Below are 18,836 nucleotides of genomic sequence, written 5' to 3'. Positions count from 1 at the left end.
CATATAATTTGGTATAAATGATTGCAGAGGTGCCGCATTCCACTATAAGGGTTTGCCATTTTACTCTTAATGGTAGCAAAATCCAGTGTATTGCTGTGAGGAAGTATTGTGCCAATAATTGAGGTTTCCAAGGAAGCAACCTCTTCACTTTTTCTGCTAGTCCAAAGTTTTAAATCTGGAGTTTGAGCAGGAAACTTTCCACACTACCAGAAAGTACTGGAGCTTATATGTGAACTAGAGCTGCACAATTAATCGCAGAGAGAATCGCGATCTCGATTCTCCCCGCCTGCGATCTCCCCACAGGATGACCTGCGATTCCTTTGTGTCACGCCGGTTCCACGTAACCAGCGTGGAATGCAAATGGCGCCGATATCGGAACCGACGTCAGCAGCCTGCGCCGCTGGATGGCTTCTCTCACAGTTCTGTGCAACTGTAGTGTGTATCCATGCGCCACCCAGTGGTTGCCGGCGGTACTGCTTCTGATGTATAAAAAAAGAGACCAGTGATATGTCTATAATGTTAAATACCATATAACTCCTATGAAAAAAGCAGAATCAAAGTTTGATTCTGCTTTTTTCATAGGAGTTATATGGCCTTTAACATTAGACATATCACTGGTCTCTTTTTTTATATATTCATATTTCCAGACAAATCACAGATTTATTTAATTTATTGGGGGGGGGGGGTTCTGGCATTCAGTTTTTGAGAATCGTGATCTTTAGTCTAAGCAAAAGAATCGTGATTCTCATTTTGACCAGAATCGTGCAGCTCTAATGTGAACCCCTTTGAATTAACAGTTTTTTTTTTTTGCCATAAAATGTGATCTAAATCTTAATCCAATTCACAACAATGGACAAACACAATGTGCTTAAGCTGATCACACAAACATTTCTAATTTCTCGTGTCTTTATTAAAGTGCTGATAAACTCTGTACTACCACTTGTACCTACAAGTAAGCCTATAAAAAAGGCTTACCTGTAGGTCAGGGCTCGACAAATCCCCAAACATTATATATATTTTTTATCCTAACACCCTAGAGAATAAAATGGCGATCGTTGCAATACTTTCTGTCACGCCGTATTTGCGCAGCAGTCTTGCAATCGCACTTTTTTGGGGAAAAAATTACTTTTTTTAATTAAAAAATAAGACAACAGTAAAGTTATCCCCATTTTTTTTAATATTATGAAAGATAATGTTACGCCGAGTAAATTGATACCCAACATGTCACGCTTCAAAATTACGTCCGCTCGTGGAATGGCGTCAAACTTTTACCCTTTAAATTGATACCCAACATGTCACGCTTCAAAATTACGTCCGCTCGTGGAATGGCGTCAAACTTTTACCCTTTAAAATCTCCATAGGCGACGTTTAAAAAAATCTACAGGTTGCATGTTTTGAGTTACAGAGGAGGTATAGGGCTAGAATTATTGCTCTCGCTCTACCAATCGCGGCGATACCTTACATGTGTGGTTTGAACACCGTTTACATATGCGGGCGCTGCTCACGTATGTGTCCGCTTCTGCGTGCAAGCTCGTCGGGACGGGGTGCGTTTTCTGGCTCCTAACTTTTTTAGCTGGCTCCTAGATTCCAAGCAAATTTGTCAACCCCTGCTGTAGGTACTGTGAATATCTCCTAAACTTAATATCCAGAGTGCATGACATCATCAGCGCATGCGCTCTGAAGATCCAGCTTACAGTGCCGGGTACATTCAGAGCCCTTGTTGAAAACAGCGGCTCCCGTGCTTATGCACGTGAGTGACATTATCGTGGCTCTGGCCAAACACATAGCTGGAGCTCGCGAAACCAGAAGTCAGACGAGACACGTCAGCTTTCTCAGAAGTTACTTTACAACGCTGGAGGGCTTCGTTCCAAGGTGAGCATTTCTTTTTTTTCCCGAACATTAGTGGTTTACAATTGCTTTAAACTGTCACAGTGCTGGAGAAAAAAGTGAACCCGTAGAGGAATTATGTCATCAAAAGCTAATTAGTGTCAGTAGTTTGCACACCTGGAGTCCAATTATTGAAATGAATTTGGAGGTGTTGTAGAGCTACTTTGATTGATAAGACATTCAAACATTTTAGGATTGCTGTTCAAAAGAAGCATCAGCTGATGTAAAGCATGCATTGCAAAAAGGAGCTCTCTGAAGACACGTGATCAAGAGTAGCTGATCTGCATAAGACTGGAGAGGGATACAAAACAATCTCAAAGTGTTTAGACATCCATCAATCTACAGTAAGACAAATGGTCTATAAACTGAGCCAGTTCAGTACTGTGGCTACTCTTCCTAGAAGTGGGCACACACACAAAGACTCCCAAGGCACAATGCAGAATCCTCAATGAGGTAAAGAACTACTAACAGCTGAAGGCTTGAAGACAGCACTGGAACTTAAAGCTAAATGTCAACTTTCTTTTCACAAGAACTGAATGGAATGATCAAACTCAGCATAGATCATACCGCTGTACCGTGTTGCTCTGTTGTCTGCAGATTCAGGGTTTAGTAGATGATTTGTATCATGTGACATAGTAACATAGTTAGTCAGGTTGAAAAAAGACACAAGTCCATCCAGTTCAACCACAAAAAATAAACAAACAAAATAAAAAACACAGTACAATCCCATACACCCAACTCCATACCCACAGTTGATCCAGAGGAAGGCAAAAAACCCCAGCAGAGCATGATCCAATTTGCTACAGCAGGGGAAAAAATTCCTTCCTGATCCCCCGAGAGGCAATCGGATTTACCCTGGATCAACTTTACCTACAAATCTTAGTACTCAGTTATATTCTGTACATTTAGGAAAGAATCCAGGCCTTTCTTAAAGCAATCTACTGAGCTGGCCAGAACCACCTCTGGAGGGAGTCTGTTCCACATTTTCACAGCTCTTACTGTGAAAAAACCTTTCCGTATTTGGAGGTGAAATCTTTTTTCCTCTAGACGTAAAGAGTGCCCTCTTGTCCTCAGTGTGACACTCTGCATGTCCTGCCTATAGACTCTGCCCCTTCCACAGCCACTTTCTGTGGCAGCGAGAGTCTATAACACTTCCCTCTGTAGTCTTTCAGACTCTGCAAATTATGCAACTTCTTCCACAGCTCCAATGGTGAAGGGGATTGAATACATCCCAATTGGCATTCAATCCTGCCCAGTCACACCTACAGGAAAGGTCCAAAACTCCCAAATCCTGCCTCACAGATCACAGAATTATTCATACACAACCTGTTCTGATAGCTAGCTGTGCTGCTGCTGGGCAGGATTGAACAGATCACAATTGGAATTCAGTCCTGCCCCTCAGATCCCACCCTCCCAGAGCCCTCTGTGAAGCGAGTCATATGAAGAAAGACCTTCATAATACCCTCCTATAGCCCTTCCTCTGTAGTCTTCCAATAAGCCAATTTCGTTTTGGAATGATGCAAGACAGAAATGACACAAGAGAAGGTATTACACATTTACACCTTTCACCACCCACGTAAAAACCCTGAAACAACCATGTTGATCAAGGAGATCGGGCAATAGGATTTGCACAGTTCTACTATTACTGCTTCTGACATGGAGGAAAGCAAGGCCCCATCTCTCAGCAAGATCAGAAGCATGGAGGTCATGTGCTCAGCATATGTTGTATACAATTCCGTGGGGAACTCATCTGGGCCTGGTGTTTTCCCTGCCTCAAGTGAGGAGATGGCCTGCTGGCTCTTAAGGGTAATAGGGGAGTCAAGTTGGTCTCTATAGGTATCAGTCAGGACTGGGACGTCAACATCTGAGAGGTAGATATGAAGGTCTTCTGATGAGTAGTCAACCTGGGTAGAATAGAGTTCAGAGTAGTAGGAGGCAAAGCACTCATTGATCGCCCTAGAGGAAGTCGGTGATGGTAGGGAGGGGGAATCGGTGATGGTAGGGAGGGGGAATCGGTGATGGTAGGGAGGGGGAATCGGTGATGGGGGGGGAAATCTATGATGGAGAGGAGTCTGTGATGGGGGGGGGGGATCTGTGATGGGGAGGAGTCTGTGATGGAGGCTCTATGATGGAGAGGATTCTGGGATGAAAGGGGGGGTGTCTTATGGAGAGGAGTCTGTGTTAGGTGGATCTGTGATGGAGAGGACTCTGATCGAGGGGTATCTTTAATTGGAGAGGGATCTATGATGGAGAGGAGTCTGTGATAGGGGTGTGGAGATCTGTGATTGGGGTGGGGGGTCTGTGATGGAGAAAAGTCTGTGGTGGTGAAAAGTATGTGATGGGGGTCTTTCATGGAGAGGAGTCTGTGATGGGGGTCTGTCATGGAGAGGAGTCTGTGATGGGGGTGGGGGGGTCTGTCATGGAGAGGAGTATGATGGGGGTGGGGGGTCTGTCATGGAGAGGAGTCTGATGGGGGGAATCTGTCTGTAAGATATGTGCAGTGTGCATAGGAAGTCGTACATAATTTTTTCAAACTATAGTCCAACACCAACAGTCTACTGGCCCCCTGTTTAAAATGTTTGAGGACCCCTGGGTTAAAGGATAATAATAAGGATGTAACATGTTTTGCATTATTACATTTTACATTGGGAAATATGACACTTTACAGCAGACATTTTATCTCACAGTATTGTAGAAACCACCATAAAATCTGCAAGTGCCCAAAAAAAAAAAAAAAAAGAGAGCATTTTCTCTGGACTGAAGAATGATGCAACCAGTATTATAAGGATCATAAAGCTCTGATGTAAAGACTCAACGATCTGAAATTCCTAACGCTATCTCCTGACCATAGTACACATTCTGTTCTACATTGTATCTTAGGATTCTATAACAAAGTGGAGCTGAAGTCTTAAAAAAAGATAAGTGCATGCACATTGCAACATACATGCTCAGCCCATTCCTGGCATCTGTGGGATGTCAAACGTGGCACAGAGTGCCAGGATAATATAAGTTCAGCATGCACACGTATGAGTTGCATTATCATCAGTGACCTCACAATGACCAAAGTAAGAAGATACTGGTCTGAAGTGCCCAAGAAGGTGGTAGTGATAGTGATGGAGCATTAAGCTGCCAATCCTGAAGAGACGTAGTCTAGAGATAGGTCTTCTGTAACTTGCAAATATTTTATGTATGATAGGATGGGTAACGTTTGCATTCGACTTTGCTTGGAGGCAGCTGGAATACAGTGCATAAGAATAGAACCCCAATAGGAGAAAAATGATGGCTGCCATTGCTAACCTTTCTGAAAATGCTGATTGGCTGGCTTTATCTATCTTCACTATTTCTATGTGAAAGACCTAAAGAAGCAACACAAATTTAAGCCAGAAATAAATCTGTATACTTGGGCTGTACTCACAAATGTATCATTGCCAAAACATCAATCCAACAAGCAGGCATTTCAGAAAGAGATAGTAGCCTGCATGCATCTCATGAAAGGTTTCCTAAAGTTTCCATAAACTCCAATAGTCCCAACTTCTCTTATTCCATTGGAAGCACCTTGACATATCATCTTTGATAGATGCAAAAATACCTGTTGGTCCACCTAGAAATCTAGGGAGCTTGTCATTTCCAGTGAACTGTGCATCATTACCGCAAACAATATCATCAGCCCAGGTTAAATGTCAATGCTGCCCTTACACAGACACAGTAATCATTGCCACTCTGCCCAGGAAATGTGTTACTGGCAGGATCACCAGGTAAAAATAAACTATTTGCATGAAAAGAATAACTAATGCAGCCACCACACTGAAGGCCTGGCATTCTGAAATGTATTACATTTTTGTTCTTGGGTTTACATACACTTTAAAAGACCCCCAAGACCAACGTAAAAGCAAAATCTACACTTTCAGTCAAGGTCCCTTGTGTTACAACAATGTGCAACTTTGAAATATTGGGCTTCGTATAAAATCCTTTAACTCAGTGCTACTGCTTCAGGGCGAGGGAGAGTGTGTATTGCACTCTCAACATATGGAGCGTCACATCTTGGAAGGGACATGGCGACTTTTACAATGGGAGTTTTTTTAGGCAGGCTCTGTGGCTGCGGATAATGGCCTACTGGTATGGCATTTAACCACTTCAATACTGGGCACTTGTACACCTTTCTGCCCAGACCAATTTTCAGCGCTGTTGCACTTTGAATGACAATTGCGCGGCCATGCTACACTATACCCAAACAACATTTTAGCATTTTGTTCCCACAAATAGAGCTTTCTTTTGATGGTATTTGATCACCTCTGGGATTTTTATTTTCTGCTAAATAAAAAAAAGACCGAAAATTTTGAATAAAAAAAAAAATTCTTGTTTCAGTTACAAAACGTTGTAAATAAGTTATCTCCTTCACTGATGAAGCGGGACTGATGAGGTGGCATTGATGGGTACTAATATGCAGCACTGATATGCATCACGGATCGGGCAAAGATAGGCGGCATGATGGGCACTGATAGGCGGCATGATGGGCACTGATAGGCGGCATGATGGGCACTGATAGGCGGCATGATGGGCACTGATAGGCGGCATGATGGGCACTGATAGGCGGCATGATGGGCACTGATAGGCGGCATGATGGGCACTGATAGGCGGCATGATGGGCACTGATAGGCGGCATGATGGGCACTGATAGGCGGCATGATGGGCACTGATAGGCGGCATGATGTAGTGTAATGTGTTGTACTAATGGATGCCAATCAGTGCCAAACAATAATGCCTGCCAATCAGTGATGCCCATTGTGGGCACTGATTGGCATCCATTATGCATTTCTGATTGGCATCCCTGGTGGTCTAGGGTGGCATACCTGGTGGTGGGCATCCCTGAGGGTCTGGTGGTCCAGTGTGGGCATCCTCAGGGGGGGGGTCTGCGCTCATGATCAGCACAAACCCCCCTGTTAGAGGAGCAGCTGATCAGCTCTCCTCTTCTTGCGTCTGACAGACGTGAGTGAGGAAAAGCCGATCACCGGCTTTTCTTGCTTACATCGTGATCAGCCGTGATTGGACACAGCTGATCACGTGGTAAAGAGTCTCCGTCAGAGACTCTTTACCTAGATCGATGTTGCGGGGTGTCAGTCTGACACCCCGCTACAACGATCGCCACAATGCGCGCCCCCGGGTGCTCAATATCCTGAAGACGTCATGTCAGGCTATTGAAACCATTTTGCCGCCGTCATTTTGCTATATGGCAGGCGGCAAGTGGTTAAAGTGCAATATTTTCAAATATGTACAGTCATTTTTATCACACTGGTACCCCATAACTGCATGGAGTATTTTCTTAAAAAATGTAACTTGGCCTTTAAAAAGGGAGGGTAAAACCCAAAAAGATCAAGTATTTAGGTAGCTTAGAGTGTGTTTTTTGCTTTCCATAAACAATTTATTTAATTGCAATGGAATTCAACCACTCAGAGAAGAGGCCAGGAAAAACTGACTCCCTAAAGGGAGTTCAGCTTCCCTTTTCTCCAGCCTTGTCAGGGCCCTTTCCTCTACCGATTGTGTCTAGTTACTGTCTGTGCTGGCCAAGCTCCTCCACCCATCCCCCTCCTTACATATCCTTGAATGCAGTAGTCAGAGGGAGGAATAAGCAGAATACTATAGAGTGTCAATTGAGTGACAGTTTCAAGTCTGCTGGAGCTTCCGACATCATTTACAAACTAAGAGCCCAGTTTTTACAGGGAAATAATCCTAAAATACATGAAATATTCATATGATCTTATGTGAAGCAAACAGATAACTGCCCATTCTCACAAGCCAAAAAACTCATTCACAATGGTTACAAAAACATTGTACATTTCCCTTCACACACTCAACTTGTTCAACATTCATATCAATGCAAAAGTACTTTAACCACTTGCAGAGCGCAATACGTATATATACCTTGTGGCTGGCAAGTGGCTTACCGGGATTATGGCTGAAAATGTACCACGTTTTGCAGCCAGTGGCTGGCTTCCACATGAAAGCTTTCAGAGTGGCATGTGAAATGGAATGCTTTTTAAAGCAAAAAGATCAAACAGATTTTTTTAGATCTTTTGCTTTTAACCACTTAAGCCCCGGACCATTTTGTTGCTAAATGCCCAGGCCAGGTTTTGCGATTAGGCACTGCGTCGCTTTAACAGACAATTGTGCGGTCGTGCGACGTGGCTCCCAAACAAAATTGGCGTCCTTTTTTCCCCACAAATAGAGCTTTCTTTTGGTGGTATTTGATCACCTCTGCGGTTTTTATTTTTTGCGCTTTAAACAAAAATAGAGCGCCAATTTTGAAAAAAAATGCAATATTTTTTACTTTTTGCTATAATAAATATCCCCCAAAAACCTATATAAAACATTTTTTTCCCCCTCAGTTTAGGTCGATACTTATTCTTCTACCTATTTTTGGTAAAAAAAAAGTCGCAATAAGTGTTTATCGATTGGTTTGCGCAAAATTTATAGCGCTTACAAAATAGGGGATAGTTTTATTGCATTTTTATTAATTCTTTTTTTTTTTTTACTACTATTGGCGCCGATCAGCGATTTTTTTCGTGACTGCGACATTATGGCGGACACTTCGGACAATTTTGACACATTTTTGGGACCATTGTCATTTTCACAGCAAAAAAATGCATTTAAATTGCATTGTTTATTGTGAAAATGACAGTTGCAGTTTGGGAGTTAACCACAGGGGGCGCTGTAGGGGTTAGGGTTCACCTAGTGTGTGTTTACAACTGTAGGGGGGTGTGGATGTAGGACTGACATCATCGATCGAGTCTCCCTATATAAGGGATCACTCGATCGATGCAGCCGCCACAGTGAAGCACGGGGAAGCCGTGTTTACACACGGCTCTCCCCGTTCTTCAGCTCCGGGGAGCGATCGCGACTATAAACGAATAGCTGCGCCGTTGTCCCGGATCGCTCCCCGAGGTAACCCGCCCGCCACATGCAGCGGAGGGGGTCCCAATCGGACCCCCGACCCGCTAGACGGCAGGGACGTACATATACGCCCATCTGCCTGTACGTGCCATTCTGTGGACGTAAATAGGCGTGCGGCGGGCGTTAAGTGGTTAAAGGTCTTTTTGACCCCAGATCTCTCCATAAAGAGGACTTGTAATCCTTATTTCTATTACAAGAGATTATTACAATCCTTGTAATAGAAATAAAAGTGAAAAAAAAAATAAAAAAGAAGAAAAAACGAAATGTAATGCGCCCCTAATGCAGCAGGTGTTTGCATCACACATGTGAGGTATCACCGCAAGTTTTAGAGCGAGAGCAAAAATTCTAGTGCAAGACCTCCTCTGTAACGCTAAACAGGTACTCTGCCTATGGGGATTTTGAAGTACCAAAGTTTGTCGCCATTCCACAAGTGTGCGCAATTTTAAAGCATGACATGTTCGGTATCCAATTACTCATCATAACATCATCTTTCACATTTTATTAAAAAATGGGTATATATTTTGTTTAAATTCATTAAAATATATTTTTTCCAAAAGAATGGCATTTGGGTTCTAAGTAATTTTCTAGCACCAAAGCACTGAACCAAGCACCAAAGTTTCCCTATAGCCCTAGTAGGCTGAGGAGGTGGGAGCAGCCATACATCGCACATAGGTTTAAATCTGTAGGTTTTGAAAAAGAACACTTAAAGGTTTGGGATTATTAGTTTTTTTAATAAACATGTGATACTTACCTGTTCTGTGCAAAACCATCCTCCCAGATTATCCTCTTCTCAGGTTCCATGCCGACACACCTGGCTCCTCCCCTCAAAGTATTCCCCCTAGCAATCCGCTTGCTAGGTGGGTACCCGTACAGGCTTGCTCCCGAGCCCCGCTGACTGCATCCATAGACAGCTGGGCTTTGCCCTGCCCCCTTATCATATGATTTGATTGACCGCAGCAGGAGCTCCTGCAGCCAACAATCTGCCCTGTGAAAAGGGAGAGCAGAGTGAAACGCTGCTCCTCTGCACATCACTTGACTAAGTATAAGGGAAGGGAGGCGGAAGATCGGTCCTAGACAAAGACATTTTTTGACCTTGGCGCAGAGAATGCATTAAGGTAAAAATCTTGAGGCTTTAGAACAGGGATATACGATTAGCGGACCTCCAGCTGTTGCAGAACTACAATTCCCATGAGGCATAGCAAGACTCTGACAGCCAAAAGGATGACACCCAGAGGCAGAAGCATGATGGGACTTGTAGTTTTGCAACAGCTGGAGGTCCGCTAATCCCATATGCCTGCTTTAGAACCACTTTAATCCTGCCCTATAGATCCTTGTTCAGGCATCAGTCACCCCCTCACTGACAATCCCCATGGAAAATAGTGACCACAGAATGCATGGCCCTCTTTTATCCCCATCAGGAATTTCACCCTGAAAAATTCCACGCAATTATCAGTGATGTTCAGAGATGAAGAGACTAAAGGAAATCTACAGCACTGAAAACAGATGAAAGGGTGAAAACATTTTTTTTTTTAAATGTTTATCTTTCATGCCTCCTTCACACAGGGTGTAGTATAACAAACGCATGTGCGCAGATCGTGTTCACATGCACAGCTGTTCATCCCTGTGCAGGCAGTCCCACTGATGTCAACTGGGATACATTGGCTGAAATCCGTGCAGGTCAATTCAGGGACACCCACTAATGGCGAGCATCGGCTGTATCCGAGGAAGCCGCTGTAATCCAACTGACATAAATTAGACTGCCTGCACGGGTATGCAAGGAAAACCTGTATATTTTCGTGTGGGTAAACATGGGCATACTCTATAGCACAAGTGTCAAACACAAGGCCCGCAGGCCGAATCTGGCCCTCCAGGCCATTCCATGTGGCCCTTGCACCTCTTCTACAGCTGCCAAAGAGCTCCAGCCCTCCTCTGGTCCTCCTTCAGACCCCTACTTTCTGCTTTCAAGCAATGCATCCAGCAGCATAAGGAAAGGGGGTACACTGTGATGTAAGGGAGGGTGGGAGACTCAACTTCTGATGATGGGGTGGCTCTTGACATCTAATGTAAGGGGAGGGGATGCTTTGGACATCTAATCTTACAGATACAACCGGCCCTTTTAAAGGCCATCATAATGCTGATGCGGCCCACGATGAAATTGAGTTTGACGCCCTTGCTCTATAGTATGCCCCGTATGAAGAAGGCCCGAGAACTGTAGTGAGTTAAACATCATCCAATTAGAATTTACATTGACTTTAAATATCCGGGTAACAGATAGTGGGTACTATGTATCCCTTTCTGATTACCTCTGCTGGTCATCTTGGTCCCACTGTACGAATTATGTGGCTGATACTGTTGTGTCCCCAGCTCATGCTCTCGGAGCGTCAGTGTCCCTAGAAGAGTTTCTGAATCCCCATGCCCAGTCTCTTGATGGGGCTTGCTTATTCCTCTGACTGTCTCCCCTTCACCCATCCTATGTCCTTCTCCAGTACAGTCCTCCTCCATGCTCTCTGAATGTAGTAAAGATGGGTGGAATCTGGGCGGTGGAGGAGTAGGCGTTGCTTGATGCATACATTCTTGTGCTCGAATCTGAAGAAGATTGTGATAAGTTTCAGGGGGACTCTGGAAGGAAAGGTTGCCTGCGTCTCCTTGACTCAGGTGATGGTTGAACAGTTCATTCAACTCCTGTTGCTGTTGCTGGTGCTGTTTAATAAGCTGCATAAAGTCAGCAGGAGGCAGGCGTGAATCTGCATGGCCGGTCAGAGAGTGTCGTGGGGACAACAGACCCTGAAGCATGTGCGGAAGTTGCTGGTGGTGCCTCGTATATGTGCTAGGTGTGGGTGAGAGCAAGGCCTGCTGAAGAGCAGATGCAGTGTAGTTCTGTTGGGGGGTTTGTGGGAATGAAGGATACTGTTCTAGCTGAGGAACTTTCAAAACCTGATAACCAGTGCTACCAGATGGGGTGTACCCCGCGCTTCCTTGTGTAGTGTAGCTTGTGGGGGGAGCCCGTTGCTGATCAGAAAACACATGGGGGTGCAAGTGAGTCTGGTCATAGTTTGTTGAAGGAGAGAAACGACCCACATTCAGACTGAAAGAAGAAGAAAAAAACAAAACAAATGTATTACTATATCAGTTCTGCATAAAATAATTAATTATATTAACTTCAGTCATTAATTATAGGAACACTCCAGACATTCTGTCCTTTTATTAATTAAAAAAACCAATAAGTAGCTGCCAATTTTGCTTAGCTGGATTTGAACAGATAGAGGTGTCTTCAACTGGCTTGAGTAAGTTTGTACCTCTCGTGTGTTCCTGGAGCTTTAGGGACAACCAGGCATACCTGGTCTCTTTTTTTTAATGTATGTGTGTGTATATATATATATATATATATATATATATATATATATATATATATATATATATATATATATATATATATATATATATATATATATACACACACACACACACACACACACATATATATATATATATATATATATATAACATTTGGTTTGCATTTTTCCAGATAGTTTAGAGTTCCTTACACTTTGCATAGGTACAGTAGAGTGGCTTTACATGCATCTAAAAAGGTATACCAACAAAAATGTGAATTTTTGTTTTAAGTGTGTTTTTCTTAGAGTACATCACAGGACACAGATGAGGTAAAGTTTAAAAACGGTAAAAACAACAAACATGTTATACGTACCTGGCTCTGTGCAATGATTTTTGCACAGAGCAGCCCCAATCCTCATCATCATGGGTCCCACATCGGCGCTCTATGTTCACATTTGACTGACTGCAGTGGGGGTTTGGGGGTGTCCATACTGCTACTGGAACATTTTATACCTTAATGCAAGGAAAACATTAAGGCAAAAAATATTATGACTTTAGAACCACTTTAACCACTTAAGCCCCAAGCTCGTTTTTCAGATTCGGGATTTACAAGACTAAAACAGTTTTTTTTGCTAGAAAATTACTTAAAACCCCCAAAAATTATATATATTTTTTTCTAACACCCTAGAGAATAAAATGGCGGTCATCGCAATACTTTTTGTCACACCGTATTTTCGCAGCGGTCTTACAAGCGCACTTTTTTTGGAAAAAAATTACTTTTTTGAATTAAAAAATAAGACAACAATAAATTTGGCCCAATTTTTTTATATATTGTGAAAGATAATGTTACGCTGAGTAAAATGATACCCAACATGTCACGCTTTAAAATTGCGCCTGCTCGTGGCATGGCGTCAAACTTTTACCCTTAAAAATCTTGATAGGCGACGTTTAAAAAATTCTATAGGTTGCATTTTTTGAGCTACAGAGTAGCTCTAGGGCTATAATTATTGCTCTCGCTCTAACGATCGCGGCGATACCTCACTTGTGTGGTTTGAATACCGTTTTCATATGGCGGCGCTACTCTCGTATGCGTTCACTTCTGCGCGCGAGCTCGTCGGGACGGGGCGCTTTAAAAAAAAAAATTTTTGGTTTTCTTATGTATTTTTATTAATTTTATTATTTTTTACACTGAAATAAAAAAAAAAAAAAATTATCACTTTTATTCCTATTACAAGGAATGTAAACATCCCTTGTAATAGAAAAAAGCATGACAGGTCCTCTTAAATATGAGATCTGGGGTCAAAAAGACCTCACATCTCATATTTAGGCTTCAATGCAAGAAAAAAAAAAAAAAAAAGGAAAATTTGTCATTTAAAAAAATGACAAAAAAAAAATTCTCTCTTTAAGAGGCTGGGCGGGACTGACGTTTTGACGTCACTTCCGCCCAGCAGAGCTATGAGGACGGGTGGGGGCCATCTTGCCCTCACTACAGTCCTCACTCTCCAGGCGGCAACATCCGATCTCCTCCGCCGCTACTGACGGCTCCGGTAAGCGGCGGAGGGCGCGGAAAAGCGGCGGGAGGGGGCGCCCCTCTCCCGCCACCGATAACGGCCCACTGTAAAGGTGGATATCCCGGTTCTGGCAGCAGCTGCTGCCGTTACCGAGATATTCAGCTTTAAAAATAGGACGTATATATACAGTGGGCGGTCGTTAAGTGGTTAAGCAACTTAGCATTTTGTGCTGACTAACCGGAGAGTGAACTGGGGAAGTTTGTATTATAAACACTTACTACTGTCATTAACAGACAGAGTCATGAATGTGCACTTTCACCTCTTTATCACATTTCCCTTAATGATAGATAGTCTCACTTCGATCAATATGGAAATTGCTCTTTGCTCTGCACAAAGTTGCATGCACATGGAAGTGCTCAGCACTGGGGATATAGCATAATGGACTGTAGTGACAGGTAAGCATACATACAGTACACACATAGATACAAACAAGTATGAATGTGTGTAAAGACTACACCACAAAAATACATTGAACTACATCATACTATCATTAAATTCAATAAGTATCAAGTATATGATGTGAAGGCAAAAGACAAAACCTAACCCTAAACCTACTCTCTGCCACATTCTAAGCCTAATATATCTAGTCCTGTAATGCCTGGGAAGTGACATCACCCATAGACTTACTATTGGGTTTCCATTGTCGCTGCCTCTCCTACACACTGAAGCCACTGCCGACAGCTCCGCCTGAGACGAGCCTGAATTGGCTGCAGAAAAGGCAAGTATAGCGGTTTTGTCTTTACAGGGCTATATAGATTAGGCTTAGAATGTGGAAGAGAGTAGGTTTAGAGTTAGTTAGGAGCTACAAACCGTTCCTTAGACTCCTTTTCTTTGGTGTCCATAAGCTCATAGCAAGAAGGTGGATATATACTGAAAACCTGACGCTGGAGTTGTGGAAGTAATTAGTTAATGCTGAAATTCCGCTTTATCGTATGACATGAGGCATGTGGTTCCCCTGAGAAGTTTAGGAAGGTGGGCTTTCGCTGGGTAGACTCTAATGATACCCTGGAGGGAGAGGTAGATAATTGAAATAAATTCATAAGGGAGGAATCTATTAATATTTTGGGATCGGTTCTTCCTGGGGGTTAGGGATGAGCTTCGGCGTATGGTATAACACATTGCTGGGCTTGGGGGGGGGGGGGGGTTGGGCTTTATTGCCTTAGTGTACATTTGTCCAAAGATTGTGTTTGGTTTCTTTTTATATGCCGATGATGAGGCCTGGTGCCTTATTGTTGTTTCATGAGGTTGGGATGAAAATAAAAAAGGGGGACATTTTTTATATATCAGACCTTGAGAGTTAAAGTGTCTAGTATGGACCTGCTCATGGAGAGTTGCATGTAAGGTTTGTCTCCTGTATATACAATATTGGCCTTACAGCCGGTCTTCTGTATATTTACTGTCGTTATGTCTTATGTGAAATGCTCTTTGACAATGTTTGTAATTCTTGATTGTCTAATAATAATAATAAAAGAGTTAGGTTTTGACTAAACTTCCACTTTAAAAGATAGGGAAAAAATAAGGCCATATTTTCTCTTTTTGCAAACATCCGAGTTCCATCAGCCAGAGAACCAAGCAAAAATATTTAAAAAAATACAGACACAGCGTAAAGCGTAAATCCACCCTCCTCTGTCCACTGTTACCTGTGCACCTCAGCACTGTCAGCACTCAGCTGTTTAGATAATGGTCTGTGGGTGTAGCTGCCCAAAGAAGCCATAATCGATGCTCGCTGCATCTGTATTTGGTTGGCACAAGGATTCACTGGGATTGCTCGCGAAGCTCCAGTCATGTCTGATGGCTCTTGCACCTGGATGGTGACTTGTTGTGGAGATTGCTGCTGGTTCTGCTGCTGCTGAATGCTCATGCGAGGCAGTGTAATGCTAGGTGGAGGAGAGCTACTGCTAGAGGGCTGGTAAAGAGCACTGTGAGAAGGCATCCCCTGATACTGAGTGGAAGGTTGGGCTCCTGAAGAAGAAGGGGGAAAAACAAACAACATTAATGACTTAAAAACCATTGCGGAACTATGAATATCATGTCATGCTGATTACATAGGGAAAGATACCATGTGTCTGGAGCATGGCACTGGAAGATGGCGGAGGACTATTGTCTGGCTGTCTGTAGAGGTGGTTGCTGGCTGGGTTTGGAGGAGGACTAGAAGGCTGAATTCGCAGTCTGAAAGAAGAGAGAGTAACATGAGTAATAGAACACAAAGAGCCGCTCCAAAGTATTAGCAGAACAAACAGACTCAGGGTAAAAGCTGTATATAGCTGTATTCCAGTGAACATTCCATCTGGACTCGCATTCAATGCAAGATGTGTACAATCAATCCAGCTTGTGCAGCACTCAGGACTTAGTCCCTACTGGGTATACACCAAACAATGTATACTGTCATTAAAAGATGCAGTAATAAAATATTGCCATCTGATTCTGACACTGTCCACCCATTTCCAATGGTGGGTGTTTTCCCCTAATATTAAAGAGAACCTACAAGTGTGGGAGTGCAAGGGAAGCAGTGACCCGCAGAGATGTATTGCAATTCTCCTGTGTACTAGTGGATTGTGATGATGTGTTGAACTTTATCTGTCAATGCTGGGTGTGGAACCGGATTTGTTGGACAGTATGTTAACTGTTGCTTCAATAAAATCTTCTTTTTTTTTTTTTTTTATCAAAGAGAACCTACAGGTTTTAAAACTGTATTCCAGGTATGGCAATTTTTATATGGTCGGGTGCCAAAAAAGGGATTTTTAATACAGCTTACCTGTAAAATCCTTTTCTTGGAGTACATCACGGGACACAGAGCGGCATTCATTACTATATGGGTTATATGGAGTACCTTCAGGTGTTGACACTGGCAATCTTCAAACAGGAAATGCCCCTCCCTATATAACCCCCTCCCATAGGAGGAGTACCTCAGTTTTGTAGCAAGCAGTATGCCTCCCAAAATGGTCCCCAAAAAAGAGGAGTGGGAGCTCTGTGTCCCGTGATGTACTCCAAGAAAAGGATTTTACAGGTAAGCTGTATTAAAAATCCCTTTTTCTTTATCGTACATCACGGGACACAGAGCGGCATTCATTACTATATGGGATGTCCCAAAGCAATGCTCACAATGAGGGGAGGGAGAACATCTCCAAGACAAAGGATTTAATTTAGAGAAATACTCAAATCATAATAAATCCAACTTAGTTGAGAAAAATAATCTTAAATTTTTTAAATTTAACTCAAAAAAGAGGAGCCCCCGGAATCCGAGGGTCTCAAACTGCAGCCTGCAGCACTGCCTGCCCGAAGGCAGTATCAGTATTCCTTCTTACGTCCAACTGGTAGAATTTTGTAAACGTGTGGACAGAAGACCAGGTTGCCGCCTTGCAAACTTGAGCCATAGAGATCTGGTGGTGTGCTGCCCAGGAGGCGCCCATGGCCCTAGTAGAATGAGCCTTTAATGATACTGGAGGAGGCAACCCTTTCAAGCCGTAGGCCTGAGTGATTAATTGTTTAATCCACCTAGAAATGGTGGATTTTGCAGCTGCCTGCCCCTTCTTGGGCCCATCTGGTAGAATAAACAGCACATCTGTTTTTCGGATTTTCTCTGTAGCTTTAAGATAGGCCTTCATGGCCCTGACGATATCCAAGGTATGCAGCAACCCTTCCTTTCTGGAAGTAGGTTTAGGGAAGAAGGATGGTAATACCAAATCCTGGTTCAAATGAAAACTGGATACAACCTTCGGTAGGAAGGAAGGATGAGGGCGGAGAACGACCCTGTCCTTATGAAAAATAAGATATGGTTCCTTACAGGATAAGGCCGCCAGTTCCGATACTCTTCTTGCGGAAACTATGGCGACCAAAAATACTAACTTCCTTGTCAGTAAAACCAAAGGAATTTCAGCCAACGGCTCAAACGGTTGTTTCTGTAAACTTGACAAAACAAGGTTTAAATCCCACGGGCAAAGCGGGGATTTAACTGGAGGTTTAATACGTAAGACCCCTTGAAGGAAGGTCTTAACCAGCGAGTGGGTGGCCAGCGGCCGCTGAAACCACACTGACAGAGCAGAAATCTGTCCTTTGATTGTGCTTAATGCCAATCCTTTATCCACTCCTAGCTGGAGAAAACTTAAAACTCTATCAATGGTGAATTTGCGAGAAAGCCATCGCTTGGACTCACACCAGCCTACATAGGCCTTCCAGACCCTGTAATAAATCACCCTAGAGACCGGTTTCCTGGCTCTGATTAGGGTAGAGATTACTTTCTGAGACAGACCTCTACCCCTGAGAATCAGGGATTCAGCTTCCAGGCCGTCAAATTTAGATGCCGTAAGGCAGGGTGGAGGATCGGACCTTGCGATAGCAGGTCTGGCCGTAGAGGAAGAGTCCAAGGGTCTCCCACTACCATCTTTAGGATTAGTGAATACCATGCCCTTCTGGGCCATGCTGGAGCTACCAGGATGACTGGTATGTGCTCCACCCTGATCCTGCGCAGCAGGCGGGGTAGTAACTGGAGCGGGGGAAATGCATAAAGTAGTCTGAACTGATGCCAAGGGCAAACCAGCGCATCGGTTCCGCAGGCCATCGGATCCCTTGAGCGGGATATGAACCTGTCTAGTTTCTTGTTGAGTCTTGATGCCATGACGTCCACGTCCGGCACTCCCCATCTCTGGCAGAGTGTCTGAAAGACCTGTGGATGTAGAGACCATTCCCCCGGCAACAGAGTCTGGCGACTTAAAAAGTCCGCCTGAAGGTTGTCCACTCCTGGAATAAATATCGCCGATATGCAGGGCACATGAGCTTCTGCCCATAGGAGAATCAAGCTCACCTCTCTCTGAGCGGCTTGACTCTTGGTTCCCCCTTGGTGATTTATGTATGCCACTGCTGTGGCATTGTCCGATTGAATTCTCACCGGGAACCCCTGCAACTTGGACGTCCAAGCCCTGAGGGCTAGTCGAGCTGCTCTGAGCTCCAAGATGTTGATGGGCAATTGCTTCTCTGGCTTTGCCCAAGTTCCTTGGCGAGTGCAACCATCCAAAATTGCTCCCCAGCCTGTTAGGCTGGCGTCTGTGGTTACTATCTTCCAAGCCACTGGGCTGAAAGACTTCCCCTTCAGTAGATTCT

At 43.6% G+C, this 18,836-nt stretch overlaps 1 protein-coding gene across 4 annotated transcripts in view; it reads right to left on the bottom strand.

The window, feature by feature from the left end:
- SIK3 (SIK family kinase 3) overlaps positions 1-18,836 on the bottom strand; it is a 281,667-nt gene that overhangs the window by 14,185 nt on the left and 248,646 nt on the right. For all 4 annotated transcript variants that reach the window (XM_040327664.1, XM_040327667.1, XM_040327665.1 and 1 more), the window contains exons 19-21: positions 15,799-15,908; positions 15,380-15,701; positions 11,139-11,920 (exon numbers count right to left, since the gene is read on the bottom strand). In XM_040327664.1, coding sequence (XP_040183598.1) covers positions 11,139-11,920; positions 15,380-15,701; positions 15,799-15,908 — 1,214 coding nt within the window. The remainder of the gene's footprint in view (positions 1-11,138; positions 11,921-15,379; positions 15,702-15,798; positions 15,909-18,836) is intronic.

Source organism: Rana temporaria, chromosome 10 (genome assembly GCF_905171775.1).
Source record: "Rana temporaria chromosome 10, aRanTem1.1, whole genome shotgun sequence".
Classification (NCBI taxonomy): Eukaryota; Metazoa; Chordata; class Amphibia; order Anura; family Ranidae; genus Rana; species Rana temporaria.
The sequence above is the reverse complement of the archived record's forward strand: the minus strand, read 5'-3'. Positions and strand labels throughout refer to the sequence as shown.